General features: G+C 37.7%; 1 protein-coding gene across 2 annotated transcripts in view; it reads left to right on the top strand.

Moving 5' to 3' along the window:
* Positions 1 to 22,894, top strand: part of LOC149194075 (ABC transporter C family member 10-like) — a 78,284-nt gene extending 55,390 nt beyond the window's left edge. Inside the window, exons 1-12 of one of the 2 annotated variants that reach the window (XM_089405005.1) lie at positions 15,841 to 16,701; positions 16,946 to 19,044; positions 19,137 to 19,457; positions 19,604 to 19,690; positions 19,870 to 20,475; positions 20,596 to 20,760; positions 20,863 to 21,157; positions 21,258 to 21,472; positions 21,583 to 21,888; positions 21,991 to 22,054; positions 22,173 to 22,412; positions 22,557 to 22,893. In XM_089405005.1, coding sequence (XP_089261131.1) covers positions 16,686 to 16,701; positions 16,946 to 19,044; positions 19,137 to 19,457; positions 19,604 to 19,690; positions 19,870 to 20,475; positions 20,596 to 20,760; positions 20,863 to 21,157; positions 21,258 to 21,472; positions 21,583 to 21,888; positions 21,991 to 22,054; positions 22,173 to 22,412; positions 22,557 to 22,687 — 4,545 coding nt within the window. In that variant the 5' untranslated portion in view covers positions 15,841 to 16,685 and the 3' untranslated portion in view covers positions 22,688 to 22,893. Of the gene's footprint in view, positions 1 to 15,840; positions 16,702 to 16,945; positions 19,045 to 19,136; positions 19,458 to 19,603; positions 19,691 to 19,869; positions 20,476 to 20,595; positions 20,761 to 20,862; positions 21,158 to 21,257; positions 21,473 to 21,582; positions 21,889 to 21,990; positions 22,055 to 22,172; positions 22,413 to 22,556 lie in introns of those variants that run through there. The other variant, XM_089405006.1, reaches the window with a different exon arrangement.
* The last annotated feature ends 224 nt before the right edge of the window (positions 22,895 to 23,118 follow it).

The following is a 23,118-nucleotide window of genomic DNA, read 5'->3' as shown; positions in this document are numbered from 1 at the left end:
AGTTGGGAGAAAAAAGAGAACATCTTGTTCCCCCCTTCACCTAGGTTCAATTATTGCAAAGGGAGATGTTGACTCATTGTGATCAAACTAAAAGAGTATACCACCATGGAAAGACATCGACACACCTATTGTGCATCGATCCTTGCTAAGCCATAAGTTTCTTATTGCATGTTGGGTTGCAAGTTGTTGGCATTAGTCTAGATGCTTGACAACCTTGGTGTTCATTGTTCCTTGCTAAGTCATAAGTTTGCTATTACATGTTAGGTGATAAGTTTTTGGCATTAGTCTACAGTTTATAGTGGCAACTAGTTGACTTTAAATTGGGACTATGGTAATCTCTATCCGGGCCATCTAAATTTGACATTGTGAACTTTTAGGAGAAAACACATGTTCTTGAAACATGTTTTAATATAATAATAAGTACTTATCAAACTCTTAAACAAAAATATTTTTAATAATTAAACTTTATTTTTTATATATATGTGGGCATTTCCTATTATGCACAATTAGTTATAACATAATGGGCTAGAGTGATACAAATGTTTGCTTGACTCAGAAAACCAAAGCCTTCGTATCAGTTGACCCAAAGTACATGACTGATGGGCTATAGTATCATCAGGGAGAGTCCTTCTAATTAGGACGACAATCATAACTAGAAAATACATGAAAATTACAAAGCTCAACACCTTACATGAGTCTACTATCATGAAACTACAATATTTTCCTTTCTTTGGAACGACAAATGAAATTATGTGATGCACGAAGTTTCTTATCATCAGGATCCATAATGGCTCTTTATGGGTGGACATAGAGTACCCAATTCATGTTGATGACATTCAAAAACTCACTAGGCTGTCCTTGCATCCTCAGGATATTTCAACAACATTCTAGACCACCTCAAAGCATGTCAAGAAAATGGGCGATGCCAATCTTTATGAAAACTATGGCACTAAATGCAAGGGTTGCGATGTTATCATTGCCTTATTAACAATGGCAGAGTTAAGTTTGCATGCTATAGTATTCCAGGAAATGTCACATGACATTATTCCAAAGAAGAATGCACATTAGACACCATTTATTTGCTCAAGCTGAAGACATTGATAAGCAAATCCCTGGATTATAGGAGGAGTCACACAAAGCTAAGACTACTCTCCAAAACATTTTTCCTATTGCCAAAACTAAATATATGCAGATACTCAATGGAAAATCTTACTCTGTTCGTGTGATGAGAAACCAATTGTAGAGACTACACCTCATTAGTAGTAGTTTCACAACCACAAGAAGGATCAAGCACACAAGAAACAGATTGACTCGAGGGTGAGTCAATATATTGTGGTCAGGGCCTGTTGGGTCCTTTGTTTTTGGGAGAAAATTTGATCAATTTTAATAGAAAAAGTGTAAAGTTTTGTAGATGTTCTATGCTAAGAGCAATTTCACTTTTCTCACAGCAATCATACAAGTAGATAAGCAAAATGCAGATAGAACATATAAGCAGATCTTACAGAAGACAAATCAGAAACAAGAAAAATGTATGTGTTCGTTTCGGCGGTCAACAGGATGCTTCAACCAGCAAAGTCTCCTTTGGTTAGCCAGCCCAGCATGTGTCACAACAACCCTCCAACCAGTAGATGAGTCAACCCAAGTCAGTTCTACAAAAGTCAACGCTGTCCTGAAAAGTCAACGCAGGGGCAGCAAGCTAAAAGTCAACGCAGCAGCAAAACGGTCAACCCTTTGACCTCGATTTTTGTGCCAGGTAGTACGGCCTTCAAAAATTGAACCTCCCACAAGTTTTCAGCTTGTTTGGACCAAGCGTTGACCAAAGTCAACGCTGGTCAAACTTCTGCGAAACCCTATCAGCAGAAACCCTAGCAGCAGAAAAATCCTCTTCGTCCTTCCCACGTGTGGCTGAAATTCGTCCTCCAGGTAGCTCGTACTTTTTAGGATGAGAGAGGAAGATGTGAGTTGTGTTGTGATCAAATTCTCTCCAACTTTTCCTGTATATATATCCATCAATGAGGGTGTGTGACACATCTGTTGGGCATGTGAGCCTACATTACAAAACTGGCTGACCTTGCACATATAATTTATTAAGAATAATAAATTCAAAATATAAGTTCTGCTCATCGGATTAAGACTATTTTTATATGGATTTTACACCTCTCAGAAAGAGGAATCCAACAAAAATATTAGCCTCTTAATCTGAGCATCAGAACATGGAGTTTGGACCTAGTTGTCCAAATTTAACACTCCCTCTCAACTAGGGAGAACTCCATCTATTAGTGCAATTAACATCGTGAGTCATCCCGCCGAAACTTGCTTTGCTGGCTTCTTTATTTCAGAACATAAGTGGGTCAGTCACAAAGACATCATTCCCTGACTGACATAATCAGTCCAGAGGTCCCAGACCTCACAAATCTCGATCCCAGATCAAGTGGTTGGACCATGCCATCCTAGATAGAGAGTACGGCAATCTCTGATGCGTCCATCAGTCTTTGCTAATAGTCTCTAGCTTTTCCACACCTCATTGGCCAAATGAGAGGTACTTCCCATGAGCCCTGAACTCAATGGGTAGGATGCATACGGGGCACAGATTAAATGAGTGGCGAACCAGCTCAATAATCACAAGGGTGGGGTAGAAGCATTATGAGTGCTTATAGCTCCGAGAAGCTATCCCCAAAGCCCCCCAGAGCTCCCAGAGCTCATCGTCCAACAGGACCCACATCATAGGGTCTTTCCACGACACCAAGACTCTCACGAAAGGTTAGGAACTTGACCTTCCCCAGGGGCTTAGTGAGAATATCCGCGACCTGCTCATCAGTTCCTATATGATCGAGCCTTACGGCGCCTCGCTGTACCATATCCCGGATAAAGTGGTACCTGATATCAATATGCTTGGATCGGTCGTGGAACACAGGGTTCTCAGTCATACGAATCCCACTCTGATTATCACAGAGTATTACAGTGGTATCTAGCACATGTTGGAACAGCTCACTAAAGAGCTTCCTCAACCAAACTGCTTCACAACAGGCCATACTAGCAGCAATGTATTCGGCCTCCGCGGTGCTCAAAGCCACCGACTTCTGCTTCCTGCTCATCCATGAGATCGAAGCAGAACCAAGATTGAAACAGCATCCAGATGTGCTCTTACGATCCACCACACTACCAGCCCAATCGGCATCAATATATCCCCGGAGTATCACACTCCCGGCAGTGTATCTCAGCCCATGGTTTATCGTGCCCCAAAGATATCTCAAAAGATTCTTGGCACCAACCCAGTGAAAATGATGAGGCTCAACCATCTGTTGACTCAAAGTATTCACTGCAAAACATATGTCCGGACGAGTGTTCACTAAGAACATCAAAGCTCCTATGAGTTGATGATACTCAGTAGGATTGGCCAAGATAGGCCCTGCAGCGCTGCCACTCAAATTCTTAAAGTTGAGTTCCATTGGTGTCGACACGGACTTACAGTCCACCATCCCAAATCTTTCCAGAAGCTTCACAATATACTTTCCTTGAGAAAGGAAAATCTCTCCAGGTCTCTGCCAGACCTCCAGGCCTAGGAAATAGCGCATCAGTCCTAGGTCTTTCATCTCGAACTCAGCAGCAAGCTCCCTCTTACATTGATGAATGAGAGGGTCATCACCTGTCAGGAAGAGGTCGTCCACATACAGCACTAGAATGAGAGGCTTTCCTTCCTCAACCTTAAAGTAAAGGTTTGGATCAGCATTGCTTCGAGTGAAGCCCAGCTTCATCAAGTAACTATCCATCCTCTCATACCAAGCTCTGGGTGCTTGCTTTAACCCATAGAGGGCTTTCTTCAACCTGCAGACATAAGTGTCTCGATCTTGAACTTCAAATCCCAGCGGTTGTTCTACATACACCTCTTCCTTTATTGCACCATGCAGAAAAGCGGTCTTGACATCCATCTGATGAAGACTCCATCCTTGCGTAGCAACAAGGGCTATGATGGATCGGATGGTGGTATATCGAGCCACAGGTGCAAATATATCGTCATAGTCAATTCCTTCCTTTTGAGAGAAGCCACGGGCAACAAATCTTGCCTTAAACTTTTCAGCACTCCCATCAGATCCATGTTTAATCTTGTAGAGCCAATTAGCGGTGACAACAGATTTTTCCTTCGGTCTCGGGACCACATCCCAGACATCATTCTTCATAATAGCCTCATATTCTTCATGCATAGCATCCTTCCAGACTTGATGCTTGATGGCTTCCTCAAAAGATCCAGGTTCAAATTGTATAATAGTACTCATGGCAGCTAGATACCCTTGGTATCTACACGGCTTCTTGCTTTCTTGGAATGTTCCCCTTGGGGCAGCATGACCCTCAGCATCTTCGAGGGTGTCCCTGAGCCATGATGGCCTCTTTCCTAGAGAAGGGGAAGGATCAATAGGGTCCATTGGCCCTTCAACATCAGGCATAGTCTCATCCTGGGGTTCTTCCAGATTTCCAGGTCTTTCTTCATGGTTTTCTTCAGATCTAGGAAGATCTACTACTTTCTTCAGGGAAGCATCTTCGTCAAAAGTGACATCATGGCTTATCTCTACTTCCCTTTGACCAGGTACATAGACTCTATATGCCTTAGAAGTCTCACTGTAGCCCACAAACATTCCTTTCTTCCCAGTGGCATCCAGCTTACTTCTCTTTTCTTTCGGCACATGAAAATAGACAGGACATCCAAAAATTCTAAAATGTGAGACATCAGGTTTCTTACCAGAGAAAACCTCTTCGGGAGTTTTGGAGTCCAAAGCGGAATGAGGGCATCGGTTTTGAATGTACACAGCAGTATTTGCAGCTTCTCCCCACAAAAACTTTGGAAGACCCTGGTCACATAGCATGGCACGGGCAACTTCCACAATAGTCCTATTCTTGCGTTCAGCAACACCATTCTGCTCAGGAGTATATGCAGTGGTAGTCTCCCTCTTAATGCCAGCTTCTCTGCAAAAGTCTTTGAACTCATTTGACTCATATTCAGTGCCATTGTCAGTCCTCAAAATCTTGATCTTCTTTCCGGTCATATTTTCCACCAAGGCTTTGAAGGTACGGAACCACATGAAAGCCTCATCCTTCTTCTTCAAGAAGTATATCCAGGTTTTGCGAGAGAAGTCATCAGTAAATGTCATATAGTAAGAACATCCCCCCAGGGATGTTACAGGCAACATACCGGAAAGATCAGAATGGACCAGTTGCAATATCTCAGATGTCTTTGTGACACTTGAGGGGAAAGGTCCCCTTGTATGTTTTCCTTCAGCACAGCCCTTACATACACCTTTATGATTATTTCCAAAATCAGGCATCCCTGTCACCACCTTCCTTGCTTCGGGAAGAGCCTTGTAATGAAGGTGTCCAAATCTTCGGTGCCATAGTTCGATTTGACGGATAGTATCACAAGTCATAGCTCCCAACGGACTCCCTCCAACCTGGTAGAGTGTACCAACTCTAAAACCAATTGAGATAGCTTCCTTGAAGCTCTTCTTCCACATGAGTACCTTTCCATCAGAGAAAGCTACATTGAATCCGTTGTCTTCCATGGCAGATACAGATCCAAGGTTCTTCTTCAATTTGGGTACATAGAGTACATCTTGTAGATGGAGGACTTGTCCTTGAGACAAGTGGAGGGTCACAGTCCCGGTCCCTTTCACAGGATAAGTGGCATTATCCCCAAGGATAATTTCTAGATTAGTATCCCTTTCAACCATGTCAGAAAGTGCTTCCTTGAATCCGGTGATGTGTCTTGAGGCACCACTATCGATTAGCCAGACATCCATAGTGTCGGGCGGAGATGCAGCTGAGAGAGCAGATATTAGAATATACTCATTTATTTTATCAACAACATTAGACTCCTCATACCTGGTATTTCTGGTCCTTTTAGAAGGTGGATTGTTTCCTTCAAAGTGAGCCTTCCTCTTTCCTTTGGATTTGTCATTGCTTCGATTCCCATTCCTTCGGTTGTTGTTGTTGTCGTCACTATCGGGAGAATTCTTCTGGAAGGGGCATTCTCTAGCATAGTGTCCAGTCCTATGGCAGGTGAAACATTTACCCTTCTTCTTTTGAGTCTTAGTCCTTCCTTTGTCCTTGGAACCACCAGAGTTCTTCTTTCGGGAATGAGCAACATAGGCAGCATTTCTTTCATTATCAAATTCCTTCATCCTTGTTTCTTCTTGCATACATCTAGACATAAGCTCATCAAAGTTAGGGATGGTATTATTGTTGAGAATGGTAGTTGTGAATACTTGCCATTCATATGGAATTCCTCCAAGTGCGGTGAGAACCATCTCACGATCAACTATTGTCTCCCCAATAGCTAGCAGATTGTTCCTGGTTTCGGTCAACTTCATAAAGAAAGTTTGAATAGACTCGTCTCGGCCCTTCTTCATATTCTTCAACTTGTTCTTGAGGAATAACACTTGGTTCACATTGTTTACTCGGAACATAAGTATCAGTTTGTCATACATCTCCTTGGATGTGCCTAGTTCAGATATGTAGGCAACCAGACTCTTATTTATGGATTCCCTGATCAGCAGCTTTGCTCTGATTTCTCCCTTCTTATACTTGGTTCTAACAGCAGCAGAGGCATTTGATGGAGGTTCTTGAATCTTCCCTGTCACATGATCTAGGAGATCATGATCTTCCAATTTGAGATCTAATAACATCTTCCAGGCATGGAAGTCATCACTTCCAGTCAGCTTGTCATTCTCCCTGAATTCAAGCTTAGAGGAATCCATTTCCTTCGATGATGATTGCTATAGATAGAGTTTGTCTTCACCTCAGCTCCGATACCATGTAAAGTTTTGTAGATGTTCTATGCTAAGAGCAATTTCACTTTTCTCACAGCAATCATACAAGTAGATAAGCAAAATGCAGATAGAACATATAAGCAGATCTTAAAGAAGACAAATCAGAAACAAGAAAAATATATGTGTTCGTTTCGGCGGTCAACAGGATGCTTCAACCAACAAAGTCTCCTTTGGTCAGCCAGCCCAGCATGTGTCACAACAACCCTCCAACCAGTAGATGAGTCAACCCAAGTCAGTTCTACAAAAGTCAACGTTGTCCTGAAAAGTCAACGCAGGAAGCTAAAAGTCAACGCAGCAGCAAAACGGTCAACCCTTTGACCTCGATTTTTGTGCCAGGTAGTAGGGCCTTCAAAAATCGAACCTCCCACAAGTTTTCAGCTTGTTTGGACCAAGCGTTGACCAAAGTCAACGCTGGTCAAACTTCTGCGAAACCCTATCAGCAGAAACCCTAGCAGCAGAAAAATCCTCTTCGTCCTTCCCACGTGTGGCTGAAATTCGTCCTCCAGGTAGCTCGTACTTTTTAGGATGAGAGAGGAAGATGTGAGTTGTGTTGTGATCAAATTCTCTCCAACTTTTCCTGTATATATATCCATCAATGAGGGTGTGTGACACATCTGTTGGGCATGTGAGCCTACATTACAAAACTGGCTGACCTTGCACATATAATTTATTAAGAATAATAAATTCAAAATATAAGTTCTGCTCATCCGATTAAGACTATTTTATATGGATTTTACACCTCTCAGAAAGAGGAATCCAACAAAAATATTAGCCTCTTAATCTGAGCATCAGAACATGGAGTTTGGACCTAGTTGTCCAAATTTAACAAAAAGGTCCACAGAGATAAGCAACACAAACATAGAAGAAAGTGGTTTAAAAAACCATAAAGTAGCAAAAAGAAAGAAGAAAGTGGCATGGGAGGAAAAAGAGCTAATACGTTGGGACTCACCAAGGTCGTGGAAGGAGGATCAAGAAGTTGAATTTGAAATAATCAAGTGAAAAGTGGACCAAGAAGTTGGATCTTATCAAGATGGTTAAGTTAGACCAAATCAAGTGAGCAAAGCTATATATAGCTGCCAAGATGAAGCTACAAAGAAGGAGATGAAGAACAAACATGTCTTGTTGTTGAAATGAGAACTAAAGTCCTTTCTTATGTATTTGGTTGTAATTTTGTCCATATAGTTGAAGAAGTCCCGAATATGCGTAGTTTTTGTAGATATTCGATGTAATAGTTTGGATTTTGGGGTTTAATAAAAGAAGAATGTTGCAAGAATATATGTCTTTGATTATATATATTTGAACTTGTCGTATCAAATGGCCCTTTTAAAATTTTATAATTCTCTATTAACTCATATTTTGTATTCTTTTGCTATCGTGTAAGTGTTATTTGAGGATTTGTCAATGTTTGTGAGATTGGAGTATAATTTAATTATTAGATGGAATCTTGTTCCTTTCCAAAATCCCAAAACATCACTTAGAAGTCTCAGCGTGCCTCAGGTAAGACTTTTCTCCCATATGGAGGAATGAAAATGTAGGGGTTGTTCTAAACTACAACAAACTCCTTTGTTGGCACCCTATGGTCGAACCCTGGGTCAACACTGAAAAATTTTCAACCAACAATTACAATACAAGTTTTCATCCAAGCTAGATGTGGCAATTGTACTAGGCATCAAACCATAGTACAGAGGAATTTTAATCCCAACCCATGCTTGTGGCAAATCATTCTTTAGTGTCGCTAAACCAAGTTAGGAATCAAATTTCAACCTAATGAAGGAGCATAAACATAACTAAGTCCTTATGACCTTATGAGTTGCATGAGAAGTCTACATTCCAGATGAAGACAACACTATGTAGAGTTCTTCTTCGAGATGGAAATAATTCATGAGATAGAGCATGATCACCTAAGGAAAACCACCTTCTGTATCTAAAGCCCCATCCCTACCATTTTTGTTCATGCTCTCCATCTTTGTCATCTTTGTCAAAACCATTAAGGAGGAGTAGACTTGTCTCCATGCAAAGCAAACCACAATGCCTGGAGAAAAAAAAACCAAAAAGAAAAAACTGAAAAGTGAAGTGAGTGTGTCAAAGAGTAGAGGAGGGTTTTGCCTAAGTTTACCACCAGAAGTGAGATGGAGAGGGCATGCGCTCTTCATGTAGAGCCACACATTTCACAACCCCTGCTTAGTGGAAGGTGTGGAGAGTATTCATGAACCTAGTTGAAAGAAAATTAAATAAAATTAAAGCTAGAATGCTTTAAAATAAAAATTTATTTCTATTTTAAACTTTTTTATTATTTATTTATTTAATTAGGTTCTTTTTATGATTCTAACATGCTGACTAGGTTTCTTCTCTCTACTTTTAGCATGTGCACTAATTGAACCATGAATACTCTAGGAACATTCACATCCCAACTTGAGAGTTGAGGAAAGCATCTACTTCAAGAAGCTTGTGTTTCCTATTTCGGTTTGGTAGCTTCAACATTTTCTTGAAAAGTTTCAAATCCAAGAGAACTGAATTATTTTCTTGTAGAGCAACTTTAATATTTCTAGTCTTAGAATCAAAATGGCAGGCACACCAAGAAATGAATTCTTTGAAATCAAAGACCTCCAAAACACATCCAACATTAGTAAAACATGTAGTTCAAATTTTATTGTTGAACTTTTGCTTAGTCGTCAAATTCAATACCACTAGTATGCCATCGAGCAATGGAAGATTTATCATGTCAAGGGAGCGAATTAGTTGTATCCTCATGAAAGAATTACTCCTTTCTTTTACTCACTATAATTCTTTATTCCTTCAAACACTTTGATATACATGATAGTTCTAGTGTTGTATTACAAATCTCATAGTTGTTTAAAATATCAGTTTATGGGTAACATTTATTAATACATCCCTTCATCTAGTAACACCTTCATCAGGACATGCAAGAATCATAATTGGTGTTAATAATCAAGGACACGTGTTTCATGGAATCATGGAGAATTGATTTTTATAACACCATATCACCACCTTTTTACCTTGAGGATCGGGCTTTCTTAAATGAGTTTTGAATTAGCTTCGTAGAGAGAAAAATGGGTATTTTTTAAATTCCACTAAGTATGGTTTGTAAGTGGAGAGACTTATTTTATAAGAGTATATGATATCATAGTGTGAAACATTCATATGTGTGAAGATATAGGAGTGTGAAAAATGTGATGTGTGGAAGGATAGGAAGCAAGGAGACTTGAATGTGCGAAGAAATAGTTATGCACATAAATGGGTATGTGAAGAAGAGATTATGGACTATATACTGCACACTAACAAAATATGACTAACTATAAAAGTAATGTGGGAACAACTATATGTGTAGGCTTAAAGCAGAAAGTGTGTGAAGTGCAGAGTTCTTGTTTAGGTGATAAATTTCCACACAAAGGCTTGAAACATATAACTAAGTATGGAAGTGTTAATAAATTCCATTATCACAACTGCAAAAAAAAATCAACAACACAATATACTCTAAAAATAAAAAATAACATTTCAAAAAAATGACAAAGCAACACTAAATGTATTTCTATCTAAACATTTATTTTATAAAAGCTTTATTTTCCTTTATTATATTTTTTTAAAGCAAAAAATTACATTCATAAATTTTTATTTATTTATTTATTTATTTTTTATTTAATTTAATTTTATTATATTTTTTTTTAGAATAACCATACATATATGCTTCTTGTTTGATTGATTTTATTATAATTATTTCTTAAAATAATCACATATGCTTCTTGTTTAATTGATTTTATTATAATTTTTTTTTAAATAATCACATATATGCTTCTTGTTTTATGAAATTAAATTTTTATTTTCTTATTTACTTTATTTTTATTATAATTTTTCCCTAGAATAACCATGTCCTTGTCACTACTGCAAAAAAAAATGGACTACACAATATACCAAAGATATTATATATCATTTCAAAAAATAATAAAACCACCGTAAATATATTTATATCTAATTATTTACTTTGAAAAAATTATATTTTTCTTTCCTCTTATTTTTTTAAATATTTTCTTACTCCATAAAGTTATGTTCTCTTATTATTTAATTTATTGATATTTTAATAATAAAAAATATTTTAATAATAAAAATAAGTTAATTAATTTTTTTATATAAATTTAATTAAAAAAATATTATTATTTAAAAGTTTGACAAATATTTATTTTTAATTAAAACTTATTTATTAACCAAAAACCAAATTAAAATATGTACTCTTGAATTTTTTATCATAAAAAAACTTCAATGCATATTGGTTATAGCAATAATTTCATATAATATTGTTCCTGTTCTGTACTGTACTGTAAAATAACAAGAGCCGTGAGCAGTTATGAAATAGAAACTTTGAGAGGCATAAACATGACTCAAATTTTAAATTCCCTTTGTTGTCGGCTCGATGGCCGGTAAATCGTCACGCGTGACGAAAATTTATGTGTCTCATCGTACCAGGGGATACTCATTTTCATGATCCAATCACCTTGCAGCAAGAGGAGCATTAGGGAACTCTGTGGGATTCCTGGACCAGAAAAAGGTTTTATAATTTCTGTTATGTGATAAATTTTGGGACTCGGGAACAGTCCAGTCAACTTAGGCATAGGCTTTTTCCTGCCACGGATTCAGCAGAAAAAAGGTCCCATAAATTGGTGGGTTAATTCGCTGGGAAGCTGATCAGCTATCCCGCTGCCAGAGTTTTTAAAAAAAATTCATGAAATTTTGGCAAGAAATTTGCCCTTAGAGTTGTTTTTAGTGTCATTTTTTGGAATTTGCCCTTAGAGTTGTTTTTAGTGGAATTTTTTAGAAAAATTGTCGTGAAATCTTCATTTGTGTTATTTAAACTAGCTTTATGACTGTATATATATGGATTCAACACTTTGAAAAACTTTAAGGAACTTCTATTATGTAGGGGTTACCCATCAAACTTGTGATTTCAATGAATTCTTCTGGGATTTTAGAGAAATTAAACCAGAAAAGTCGCACTAAAGACAACTTGTTTGCAGTTGTTATGAAAAAATATATAGAAAATAATGTAAATGATTATATTCATAAATAATGATAATTAATTAGTAATTAGTACTAAAGAGCATGTCTAATGGGACATGACCTTCTCTGAAGAATCACTTGCTTAGGCATATAAGCGGGTTTCATTTGTAACAGTGAATATCATTCTTACTCAAACATTTTAATATGTACTCTTTTATCTCAATGAAAATCTTTATATTCTAAACCTTCTAAAGTATTTAACGTGAAAAAAAAACCTTTATTCATTTCCATTTGGTATGAAAACCACATTATTTGATCACCAAACCTTTAGCCATCAATCTTTAGTCACCTGCCACAAGACACCCGAATACTCCACCTATTTACCGTTTCATGCCAAAACAGGACCACCGTGTTCCACCTCTTGACTAAGACGTCCATATTAATCCATTCCCGACCAGCCGCATCCATTCTCAATCATCACGTCGCCAAACAGTTTCCCCGTTATCATTTCTTTATCTGACCAGCATTCGTTTAAAGGTCTGGTGGGGTCACATTTAAAAGTCAAAGGTTTCAATTATCGTGGAAGGCATTCACGGTTCGTGGAGATATCTTTTGAACAAGTTTTAAAGTCTTTTAAAAGGGGATTATCCAATTAATCTGTGAAGTGAGCCCATTAATAAAGAGTTTTTTTTAGAGTTTTAATAACTTTTAATAAGAGATTTATAAAAGATTTTTGTAAGTTTTTTTTAATAAAAAAACACAAACAAAAAAAAGTTGTGAGGAAAACAAAATTTAAAATAATTTTTATTAAAAAAAAAACAAAGTTTCCCACGCCTTTATTTGAGATTTTATTAAAATTTTAGAAGGTTTTTATAATAAAAGTATTAAAAACAAATATTATAATATTTTTTGAAAGGAAGAAAATGAAGTTTAATTCAGAAATGAAAGTCAGAAGATTCTCATAAATTAAAATAACTATGCTTTAATTCTATTTAAAATTAAAAAGTTTATTGCGGGAAAAGATGTTACTATCGTTATTTCGCTATCGGAAAATAAAAATTATAAAAATCCAAAATCGCAAACCAATTAATGATTCTCGAGTCAAATATAATTGAAAAATTTCACTGTTTTAACAACAAAGTATATGACATAACGAATTACAATTAAACATTGGAAATTACATATTCGTATCACAATTCTCAGTTCAAACTCTATGGAGCGATTACAGTGATATTATTTTAGGTTCACCCTGGTTGGAAACCCTTGGTTCCTTCATCTTGAATACGGAAATGAAGTTTTTGACATTTTCTTACAAAAAGAAAAAAATAATACTACAGGATGCCACTATGAAGCCAAATCTAGTAACGCCAGAAGACATCCAAGATATTCCAAAGTGATTTTTCAAGAAGGTAAAATAGTACAAAATCATTGCTGATAGAAATGAGGAAGTCTTGCGACATAAGAATCATAGCCAAATTTTTTTAACACAATTTAAAAATGCAGTAGTCTTTAACGCGACTTTTTGAAAGCTTTTCCGGTCATTGTTTCCGGTGAAAATCCGGCAGTAATTTATTGGAATCCAAGTTTGATAGCTAATTTCTGCACAATGAAAGCCTTCCAGGGGTTTTTCAGGGTGCTGAATCCGAATATGCAGTTAAAAAACCATTTTAACTGCAACAAATCATGATTTCATCTCAATTTCTTCCGCCGGATTCCGTCACCGGAATCTCAAAAAGTCGCATTATAGACAACTCCTTTAAAAATTTTAAGAAGGACAATAAGCCGTTAAAAGACAAGTTAGAACAACTTCAAGAAGTAACATCGAAGTCTTCAGTCGTTTCAGTTCAAGTTGAAGAAAATGGAATGAATATCAATGTAGAGAATATCACTACTCAAGAAGAAGACACGTTAGTTAAAGAAAAAACACACTCATATGTTGAGATAATGAAAATTCCAAGTGAAGATTTTGTAACCAGCTCGACAACATTGGAACTTGAAGTAAATCAAAATCTTGCGACATACATGATAAGGGAAACCAAAAGAACTCTTTATCTAAATCTGAATCACAAGAACAAACATTTCAATCAATCTACGAATTTGTATCACTCAGAACATTGAAATGCACACAATTTAGTCTAGTGATAATAGTTCATCACAAGTTTCTAGTCACTGCACGATTTCACAGAAGATTGATCTAGGATGGTGTTGGGATGGGATCCCCTGGGTCAGTTTTGGGGTTAAAAACCCAAGTTTTGATGTATTTTCCATAAATGATGTAAAGTTTTCGTGATTTGTGGATGTAGAGCGCGTAGATGGTTAGAAATCAAAAGGGTTTTAGCCCATTGGTTATGTAAAAGTTGAGTCGGTTTTGAGATCCACCCATGGTCTGCAGACCATGGGATTGTATGAAAGAAGCTATAAGTAGGTGTGTTTTAGAGAGTCTAAGGTAGAGATCTAATGTAATGGGTCGATACAAGAGAAGTTTCAGCATTGAGAAGTGGGTCAGATAGGAGAGAAAAGCTTTGCAGTTGAGTGCGCAAAGACTTAGGTAGAGTTCGAAGTTGAGTGCACAAAGGCTTAGGTAGAGTTCAAAGCTGAGTGCGTGGAACCTTGCAGCTGAGTGTGCAGGATAGTTTTGAATCTATGAACCGGAACTAAAGATCAATAAAGAAGATTATTGAAGAATTACTATGTATATTTGTTTATTTCTGCGTACTTCTTCTTACGATATATGTTGTGGAAGAATAATGTGTTATGAAATAAGTAATCTAAATGTAAGTGACCCTATTGACTAATTGTTTAATGATGTACGCAATCCTGGTTATGTAATTTTGCATAGACCGTGATAAATCATGTTATGTTTGTTAAATAATTAAGTAGATCTACGCGAGCTTTGATCTAGAATAGTTCTCTAATGCGCATAAGTGGATAAATCAACTGATAAGGGTCCACAAAAGCCGATCATAGACCTTCACAAAGGTCTAAGGGTTGTTTAGATAGAATTGCAGTACCGAGTCCAGGGCTTACAAATTTGCGCGAAGGGAGATCTAGGGCGTTAAAAGACATCACATTGATATGTAGATGTGGAAACTTGGTTCCAGCATCCTCCCATACTGCTTCAGGTGAGACTGTAGCCCGCGCTACGCAGGTTGATGCCGAAAGGGTTAGTAGTGTAAGGTTTTGTTGGTTAGTGCAACTAACTCTGAACCTGGCTCAGGACCCCCTAAGCCAATAGATGGTTTGACCTCTTCTCAATGCGACAATTTTGTTTATTACTTGGAGGATCATATCAGCTTGTATCGATGAAGATGACAGTTCTGAGACAGGAAGACATTCAAAATCGAAAAAGAGATCAAGCCCTTTTCATCAACAAGCTTTGAGAACAAAGCTTTTTCAGAAGGAAGACAATGTTATAAATAAAATATATAGAAAATAATGTAAATGATAATAATCATAAATAATGATAATTAATTAATAATTAGTACTAAAGGGCATATCTAATGGGGCATGACCTTGTGTGAAGAGGCACCTACATAGGTATATAAGTGAACTTCATTTGTAACATTGAACATCATTTTTACTCATACATTTTAATATATACTCTTGTATCTCAATGGAGATCTTTATATTCCAAGTCTTTTGAATTATTTAATGTGAAGAAATCTTTATATTCCAAATCTTTTGAAGTCTTGAACGTGAAAAACAAACTTCATTTATTCCAACCGTCCTTGCGAAATTGTGGCCTCGATAAACAATGCCAATTTTTTTATATCTGCAATTCATGTCACTTTATTTCAATGTCACACTTTTGCTTCCATTGATTTTTACAAATTTGGGTTTTGGATTCATTCCCAAGTTGTTGACAGAATTGCAAATGGTCTCACGGGAAAATAATGACGGTTTTGCTTGATTTGTAATACAAGGGTATTTTTCTGTGTGGCACCCCTGTCATTTTGTATGGATTTATAAGGTTGTGTTGTTATTGGAATTTCTGTTTATGCCTAGCCTAGCTTCATGACTCTGTATTGAAAAGAGTAAAGTTTTTGTTTGATAATTTACAAATTTAGGTTTTGAGTTTAACCTCAGCTTGTTGAAAGAACTGCAGATGGTCAAGTTGGGATAGTTTTGCTTATTTTGCATACAAGGGTGTTCTTTTTTAATTGTGGGGGCACCCACGTCACATGGATTCAGATGGTTGTGTTGTCAAAGAACTGGGAATGAATTTTCTGTTTAAGAGTAGCCAAGCTTCATAACACTGTTTTGGATCGGTGCAGCTTTTCTCGTATATATTGGCGTCTTTTTCGTCCATTAATTTGATCAGTAGAGAGCTTTGACAGGTCTGTTGTGGCCTGACTTGAATACTTTGTGACAGAGTATGGTATCGTTTTTAGTCTGATTGAGCAAAGTTCAGTTCTCTTGGCTGATTGAGTTTTCCCCTAATTGCCTTGAGTAGCCGATTAGGAAACTCAGGATACATTAGGGATACTGCAGAAGTAGGAGGTTCATGCATTGGCCGTAGGAAAGAGCTTAACAATATGTGGTTTAATGGTGTAGTTCTTTTGAAAGCTTCTGAGAGGAGAATTTCATAGGCCAGAACCATCAATAATTCGTTAGCAGACAGTGCAGATTTCCCAAGCCATATTGAGTGCATTGGACATAGGAAGGAGCTTAACAATCTGTATTTTAATGGTGTACTTCTTTTGAAAGCTTCTCAGAGGAGAATGTGATAGGCCAAAACCATCAATAATTAGTTGGCAGACAGTGCGGATTCCCCAAGCCACACTGAGAATATCAGTGAGCCAGCTCTAAATCAGAATATAAAAAAAAAATCATTAGGACGTGGTTTACAGAACAAGGATGGCGATATTTACAGGTAAGCTCATTACTTTGATTATAATTTTTGTTTGACAGTTATCGTCAGCATGATCTATCCTGATTCTATTGTGCGAAATCGAAAGGATTTTGCAACAAAATGGGTGGCATGGCCCTGGTCGTATGGCATATATATAATCCGATATTCGTATGTTTCTAAGATTGTTTTGGTGGTTAAAATTTGTCAAGTACTTCTACAATTTTTTGATTAATTGTCTTGCATTGAATTGATTTATCAACCCCAGAGCTCTGGCGCAATTTTTGTGGCACCCCAAATGCATTGTCCCCTGCTCAACGCTGTGAAGAGAACTGCAGTTTACCCCTATCTCTCGACTCTGAATTACTACACACGTTCCATTTGACCTCATGCAGCGAACATGCTCTGATCGCATTCATACATTTAGTCTTCTTGCTGACATTCTGGTCCATCGTTCTCATTAAGTGGGTAAGGCGGACCAGCATACTGAGAAATGTGAAACCTCGAAAGCCATTTCGCACATGTGTTGCAGTGATAAATATTATTTTGGGTGCGATTAATTTGGGATTGGGGATTTGGCTTTTACAAGAGAAATTGGGAAATGGGTTTGACTTAACTCCCTTGGACGAATGGCTTGTACTTTTAGTGCAAGGATTGGCATGGTTTACGCTCGGATTAACAGTAACGAGTGGGCTAACGCGGTCTGTAACGACATTTGTGCGTGTTTGGTGGATCGCGTCATTTTTGCTCGGAACAGTGGATTGTGTTTCAGCTGGACTCAATTTCATCAATGACAGAGAGCTTCCCTATGGGACTGTTCTCTCCCTTGTTTCATGGCCAGCATGTTGTTTGATGCTCATTTGTGCTGAGAAAAAGGATTTGGAGAGTTCAGAGGATGATCTTCTGTCAAAACCCTTTCTAGGCAGGGATTACCGAAATCACGGGTATCTCAACTCCCGCCAGAGGTTTTCTGAGGAAGAACAGATACTGTTGAAGTTAAATTCCAATGTGACTCCTTTTGCCAAGGCAGGATTCTTCAGCAGGATGACATTTTGGTGGTTGAATTCTCTTTTGTCCAAAGGAAAGAAGAAGCCTCTAGAAGAAGATGATTTTCCCTGTGTGTGTGGAGATGATCAAGCAAAATATAATTATACAACATTTACAGAAGAACTGTTGAGGCAAAAACAGGAAAACCCAACTGCCACTCCATCAATTTTCTGGGTTTTGGTTTGCTGTCACTGGAAAAATCTTGCAAGGACTGGGTTCTATGCTTTTCTCTATACACTTACTCTGACTTCTGGACCACTTTTTTTGAATGCTTTTATTGGATTTTCAGAAGGTAGACAGTCATTAAAATATGGAATTTTTTTGGTAGGAACACTCTTTATTGCCAAGACCATAGAGTCCTTGTCTCAAAGGCAATGGTATTTTGGCACTAGACGGATTGGTCTGCAAATGCGCTCTTCACTCGTTGCAGCAATCTATCAGAAACAACTAAAGCTGTCCAATGAAGCTAAACAGGTGCATACAGCCGGAGAAATCATGAATTATATGGCGGTAGATGCTTATCGTATTGGTGAGTTTCCTTTCTGGTTTCATCAATCTTGGACAACAGTACTCCAGCTTATATTGGCTTCAAGCATCCTCGTCCATGCAATTGGATGGGCCACACTTTCAGCCTTGGCAGTTATCATCATTACCATGCTTTGTAACCCTCCATTGGCAAAGTTACAGCATAAGTTTCAAACTGAACTCATGTCAGTCCAGGATCAGCGGTTAAGGGCTACCACAGAAGCTCTGGTGCATATGAAAGTACTGAAATTGCATGCATGGGAGGAACGCTTCAAAGAAAGTATTGAGAAGCTGCGCAAGGTAGAGTTCAAATGGCTATCTGCCGTTCAGTTTCGGAAATCCTACGATAAGTTCTTGTTTTGGTCATCTCCCGTTTTGATTTCCACTGCAACGTTTGTAACCTGCTATTTTCTTAAAATTCCTCTGACTCCAAGCAACGTCTTCACGTTCATAGCCACTTTGCGCATCGTTCAAGAACCTATTCGACTAATTCCTGATGTAATTTCTGTTATCATTCAAGCCAAGGTCTCATTAAGTCGTATCATCAACTTTCTTGAGGCTGCTGAATTACAGGATCGCGTGGTTGAGCGGGTATTTCATCAGAACTCTGACCGCTCTCTTCTTATCAGTTCTGCAACACTAAGTTGGGATTCCAATTCATCAAAACCCGCATTGAGAAACATAAATATGGAGGTTAAACATAGCCAAAAATTGGCAATTTGTGGAGAAGTTGGATCTGGAAAATCAACACTTTTAGCTGCAATACTTGGAGAAATACCAAAGTTGAGGGGCAGTGTAAGTATGAATTATTTACCCCCTTACCTTAACATTGTCAACCGTTTAAATTGATGGATTCTTTCTTATTGTTCTCAACCCTGCCTCTGCAGTTACAAGTCTATGGCACCGTCGCATATGTTTCTCAGACTGCATGGATTCAAACTGGAACAGTACGAAACAACATATTATTTGGGCGTAACATGGACGAGCAGAAATATCAGGAAGTTATTCTCAAGTCTTCTCTGGATAAAGACCTCCAGAATCTTCCCTTTGGTGATCAGACTGAAATAGGAGAAAGAGGTGTCAATCTCAGCGGTGGCCAGAAACAGCGGATACAGCTTGCCCGTGCCTTGTATCAAGATTCTGATATTTATCTTTTGGATGATCCTTTCAGTGCTGTTGATGCTCATACTGCTACTAGCCTGTTTAAGGTTGATATGGTGATTTCCTTCTGATATAAGGGTTTTACAGTTATTCTGTAGCTAGTACTAGTATGTATGTTGCACCTTTCTACAGCTATGATTTTTATTTTCCTTAGCCTCCTCGGATCCTATTAATCACGGATTTTGATGTGTAGGAATACATATTGGGAGCACTGTCAAACAAGACAGTAATCCTTGTAACACACCAAGTTGATTTTCTCCCAGCATTTGATGCTATTCTGGTTAGTAAACAGTTGTCCTAGTCACGTGGAAGCTGTTTGTTTGCTTGTATACAACTTTTTGACGAAGTTTTCTAACAGATGGCACACAATTATAATTACTGTAATTTTAACATATCTAATCCTCGTAGTTTTGGCAATTTTTCTTTGAATTTCTACACTATAGGTTCTCTCTTTTGCAGTTGATGGTGGATGGGGAGATTCATCAAGCTGGGCAGTATCAGGAACTGTTGGTCTCAAGTGAGGCATTTAGGGAGCTTGTGAATGCACACAAGAAGACTGGTGGTTCCAATGAATCAGCATCGACAATTCCATCGACAAAAGATGAACTCATAAATGAAGAGAAAGAAATTCAAAGGAGCAAATCACAGAAAGAACGACTGATTTCAAGTAGAGCTCCCAAGGGGGATCAGCTAGTTAAAAGGGAAGAGAAGGAAGTTGGGGACACTGGTTTGAAGCCATATATTGACTATTTGAAACAGAATAAAGGTTTCTTATATTGTTCTTGTGCTGGTCTTGGTCATCTTATATTTGTGATTGGGCAGATTTCAGGAAATACTTGGATGGCTGCAAGGGTGCAAAGTCCTCAAGTCAGCGTATTAAGTTTAATAACAGTGTACTCAGCTATTGGGTTCATATCTATATTCTTCTTATTCTTTCGGTCACTCTTCACCGTTATTTTGGGGCTTAAGGCATCAAAGTCCTTCTTTTCTGAGCTTCTGAGTTCTTTATTCCGAGCACCAATGGCATTCTTTGATGCAACTCCATTGGGAAGGGTTCTGAGCAGAGTAAGTATTTTATTCAATCACTATAGACTTGCTTTTTTTCTTTTCGGTCCTTAAACAAAATGTGAAGTTTGATGTACATCAGGCTAATAAACTACTGCCATTTTTTTCCTCCTTTTCCAGGTTTCTTCAGATTTCAGCATTGTCGATGCAGAGGTTCCTGTCTCTTTTGTTGTCGCCATGTCATCTACCATGAATGCTTATAGCAGTCTTGGAGTTGTGGCTGTTGTAACATGGCAGGTTTTGTTTGTAGCCATTCCAATGATTTATTTGACCTTTCAACTACAGGTAAAACGCAACTTCACGCAAGTTTCTTGAGAAGACTCTGTACATCACTATGAATATTTTGAGAGAAGCTATAATTAATTTTTTTTTGTTCAATTTAATCAGAAATACTATTTTGCCTCTGCTAAAGAACTGATGAGACTGAATGGTATAACGAAATCACCTATTGCAAACCATTTTGGCGAGTCCATAGCAGGAACAATGACCATTAGGGCTTTCAAGGTTGAGGATCAGTTCTTGAAGAAGAACTTAGACCTTATTGATAAAAATTCGAGCCCCTTTTTCCACAGTTTCTCATCAAATGAATGGCTGATTCAGCGTCTAGAGGTGTTAAGTGCAACTGTTCTCTGCTCCTCTGCTCTTGCTATGGTTCTACTCCCAAAGGGCAGCTCCAATCCTGGTATGAACGATGAAATTAAAGGTCATCTGTGGGAAATATCTGATGTTACTGGATGCTTTTATGTATACGATGATCATGCCTAACATTTGAACTGGTGCAGCTTTTGTTGGGATGGCACTATCATATGGTCTGTCATTGAACATGTCCTTGGTTGTTAGTATTCAAAACCAGTGTACACTTGCAAACTACATTGTTTCTGTAGAACGCATCAAACAGTACATGCACATTCCTAGTGAGGCACCAGCAGTTATAGAAGATTGCAGACCACCAGATAATTGGCCCTCACATGGGAAGGTGGAATTGCAAGACCTGAAGGTACCTAAGTTGTGCATTCCAACAAGATGACTATGTTAACATTAATTTTTTAAACTAAAATTTGAATGGTTTATGATGTTTGCGGTGGAATTTATTTGATATATCTGCAGATTAGATATAGAGCCAACAGCCCCCTTGTTTTACGGGGCATTACATGTACATTTGAAGGAGGGCAAAAGATTGGCATTGTTGGGCGAACAGGAAGTGGGAAGACCACTCTCATTAGTGCTATTTTTCGATTAGTGGAACCTGCAGGGGGTAGAATCCTGATAGATGGTTTGGATACTACCTCTATTGGGCTTCATGATTTGCGGTCGCGCCTTGGGATTATTCCTCAAGAACCAACTCTTTTTCGTGGAACTGTTCGCTTCAACTTGGATCCATTATCTGAGCATTCAGATTTGACAATTTGGGAAGTATGTAAATGCTATTCAACTGCATAACATCTAATTGAATTTATCATATGTAGAATGATAATATTAAATAGTGATATGAATTTATTTTCTGCTTTGATTAAGGTTCTGAACAAGTGTCAACTTGGAGACATTGTAAGAGGGAAGGTGGATGGCCTAGATGCACCAGGTAAATTTTGTATTAAATATATATTTTTAAATGCCATGGAATTCTTTGAAATGAGGCCAAGAATTTGGCTGTTAGATTTGCAAGTTTTCCGTGGCTCTAAAAGATCAATAAAATGCAGTGGGGGACGATGGACAGAACTGGAGTGTAGGACAAAGACAATTATTTTGTTTGGGACGTGCATTGCTAAGGAAAAGTCGAATCCTTGTTCTAGATGAAGCAACAGCATCAATAGACAATGCTACAGATGCCATTCTCCAAACAATAATTAGAAAGGAATTTGCAGATTGCACTGTAATTACTGTTGCACACAGGATACCTACTGTTATGGACAGTGACATGGTTGTTGCCATCAGTGATGGTAAGGCCCTATCATTGCATCTTAGCTCTGTGCTGTATGCCTGGATTGATTCCAAGTTTCAACTGAGTTTGTTGTAATCGAGGAAATGGATGATAGTGAAAGTAGATCTATAATTTCATTTATTATGATTTTGAATACATGCAGGTGAGATGGAGGAGTGTGATCATCCATTGAAACTGATGGAGAGGGAAGGATCATTATTCGGGAGATTGGTGACAGAGTATTGGTCTCACACATCAAACGCTCTTCTTCATGCAACAAGAACCAATGAATAACCTTTGTATCTCTCTGCCCACAACATAAGATCATCACTCAATGCTTTGACGCTCACCTAATGTGCCAAGTGCACCATTAGTGACCTCCTCGTCTTTAAATTGATGTATCTTGTTAGATAAGATTTTATTTCGCTGAGAGGCTTTTTACATTAGTTCCATGTTGCAGTAGTATTTGTACTGGGTTTAATTAAATTAAAAAATAATAAAAAGGACCAGGTAGTAGTGTTTGTATGTAGTTTTAATTAAAAAATAATAAAAAATAACAATATTGTAATAGTGTTTATATGTAGATTTAGTTAAAAAATAATAAAAGGTTAAAAGTAATATGGAGATCAATATTGGGGAGAGGGGATATGTTGTAATGTCTATAAATAAGTAAATGAGTGTAAACATTTAAATGTTGACTTATTTGATAATAAAAAGTTAAAACA

The sequence above is a fragment of the Pinus tabuliformis genome, chromosome 2_2 (assembly GCF_031772625.1).
Source record: "Pinus tabuliformis cultivar Carrire ecotype Pingquan chromosome 2_2, CPIR1, whole genome shotgun sequence".
NCBI classification, from domain to species: Eukaryota; Viridiplantae; Streptophyta; class Pinopsida; order Pinales; family Pinaceae; genus Pinus; species Pinus tabuliformis.
This window is presented reverse-complemented; position numbering and strand designations above follow the sequence as displayed.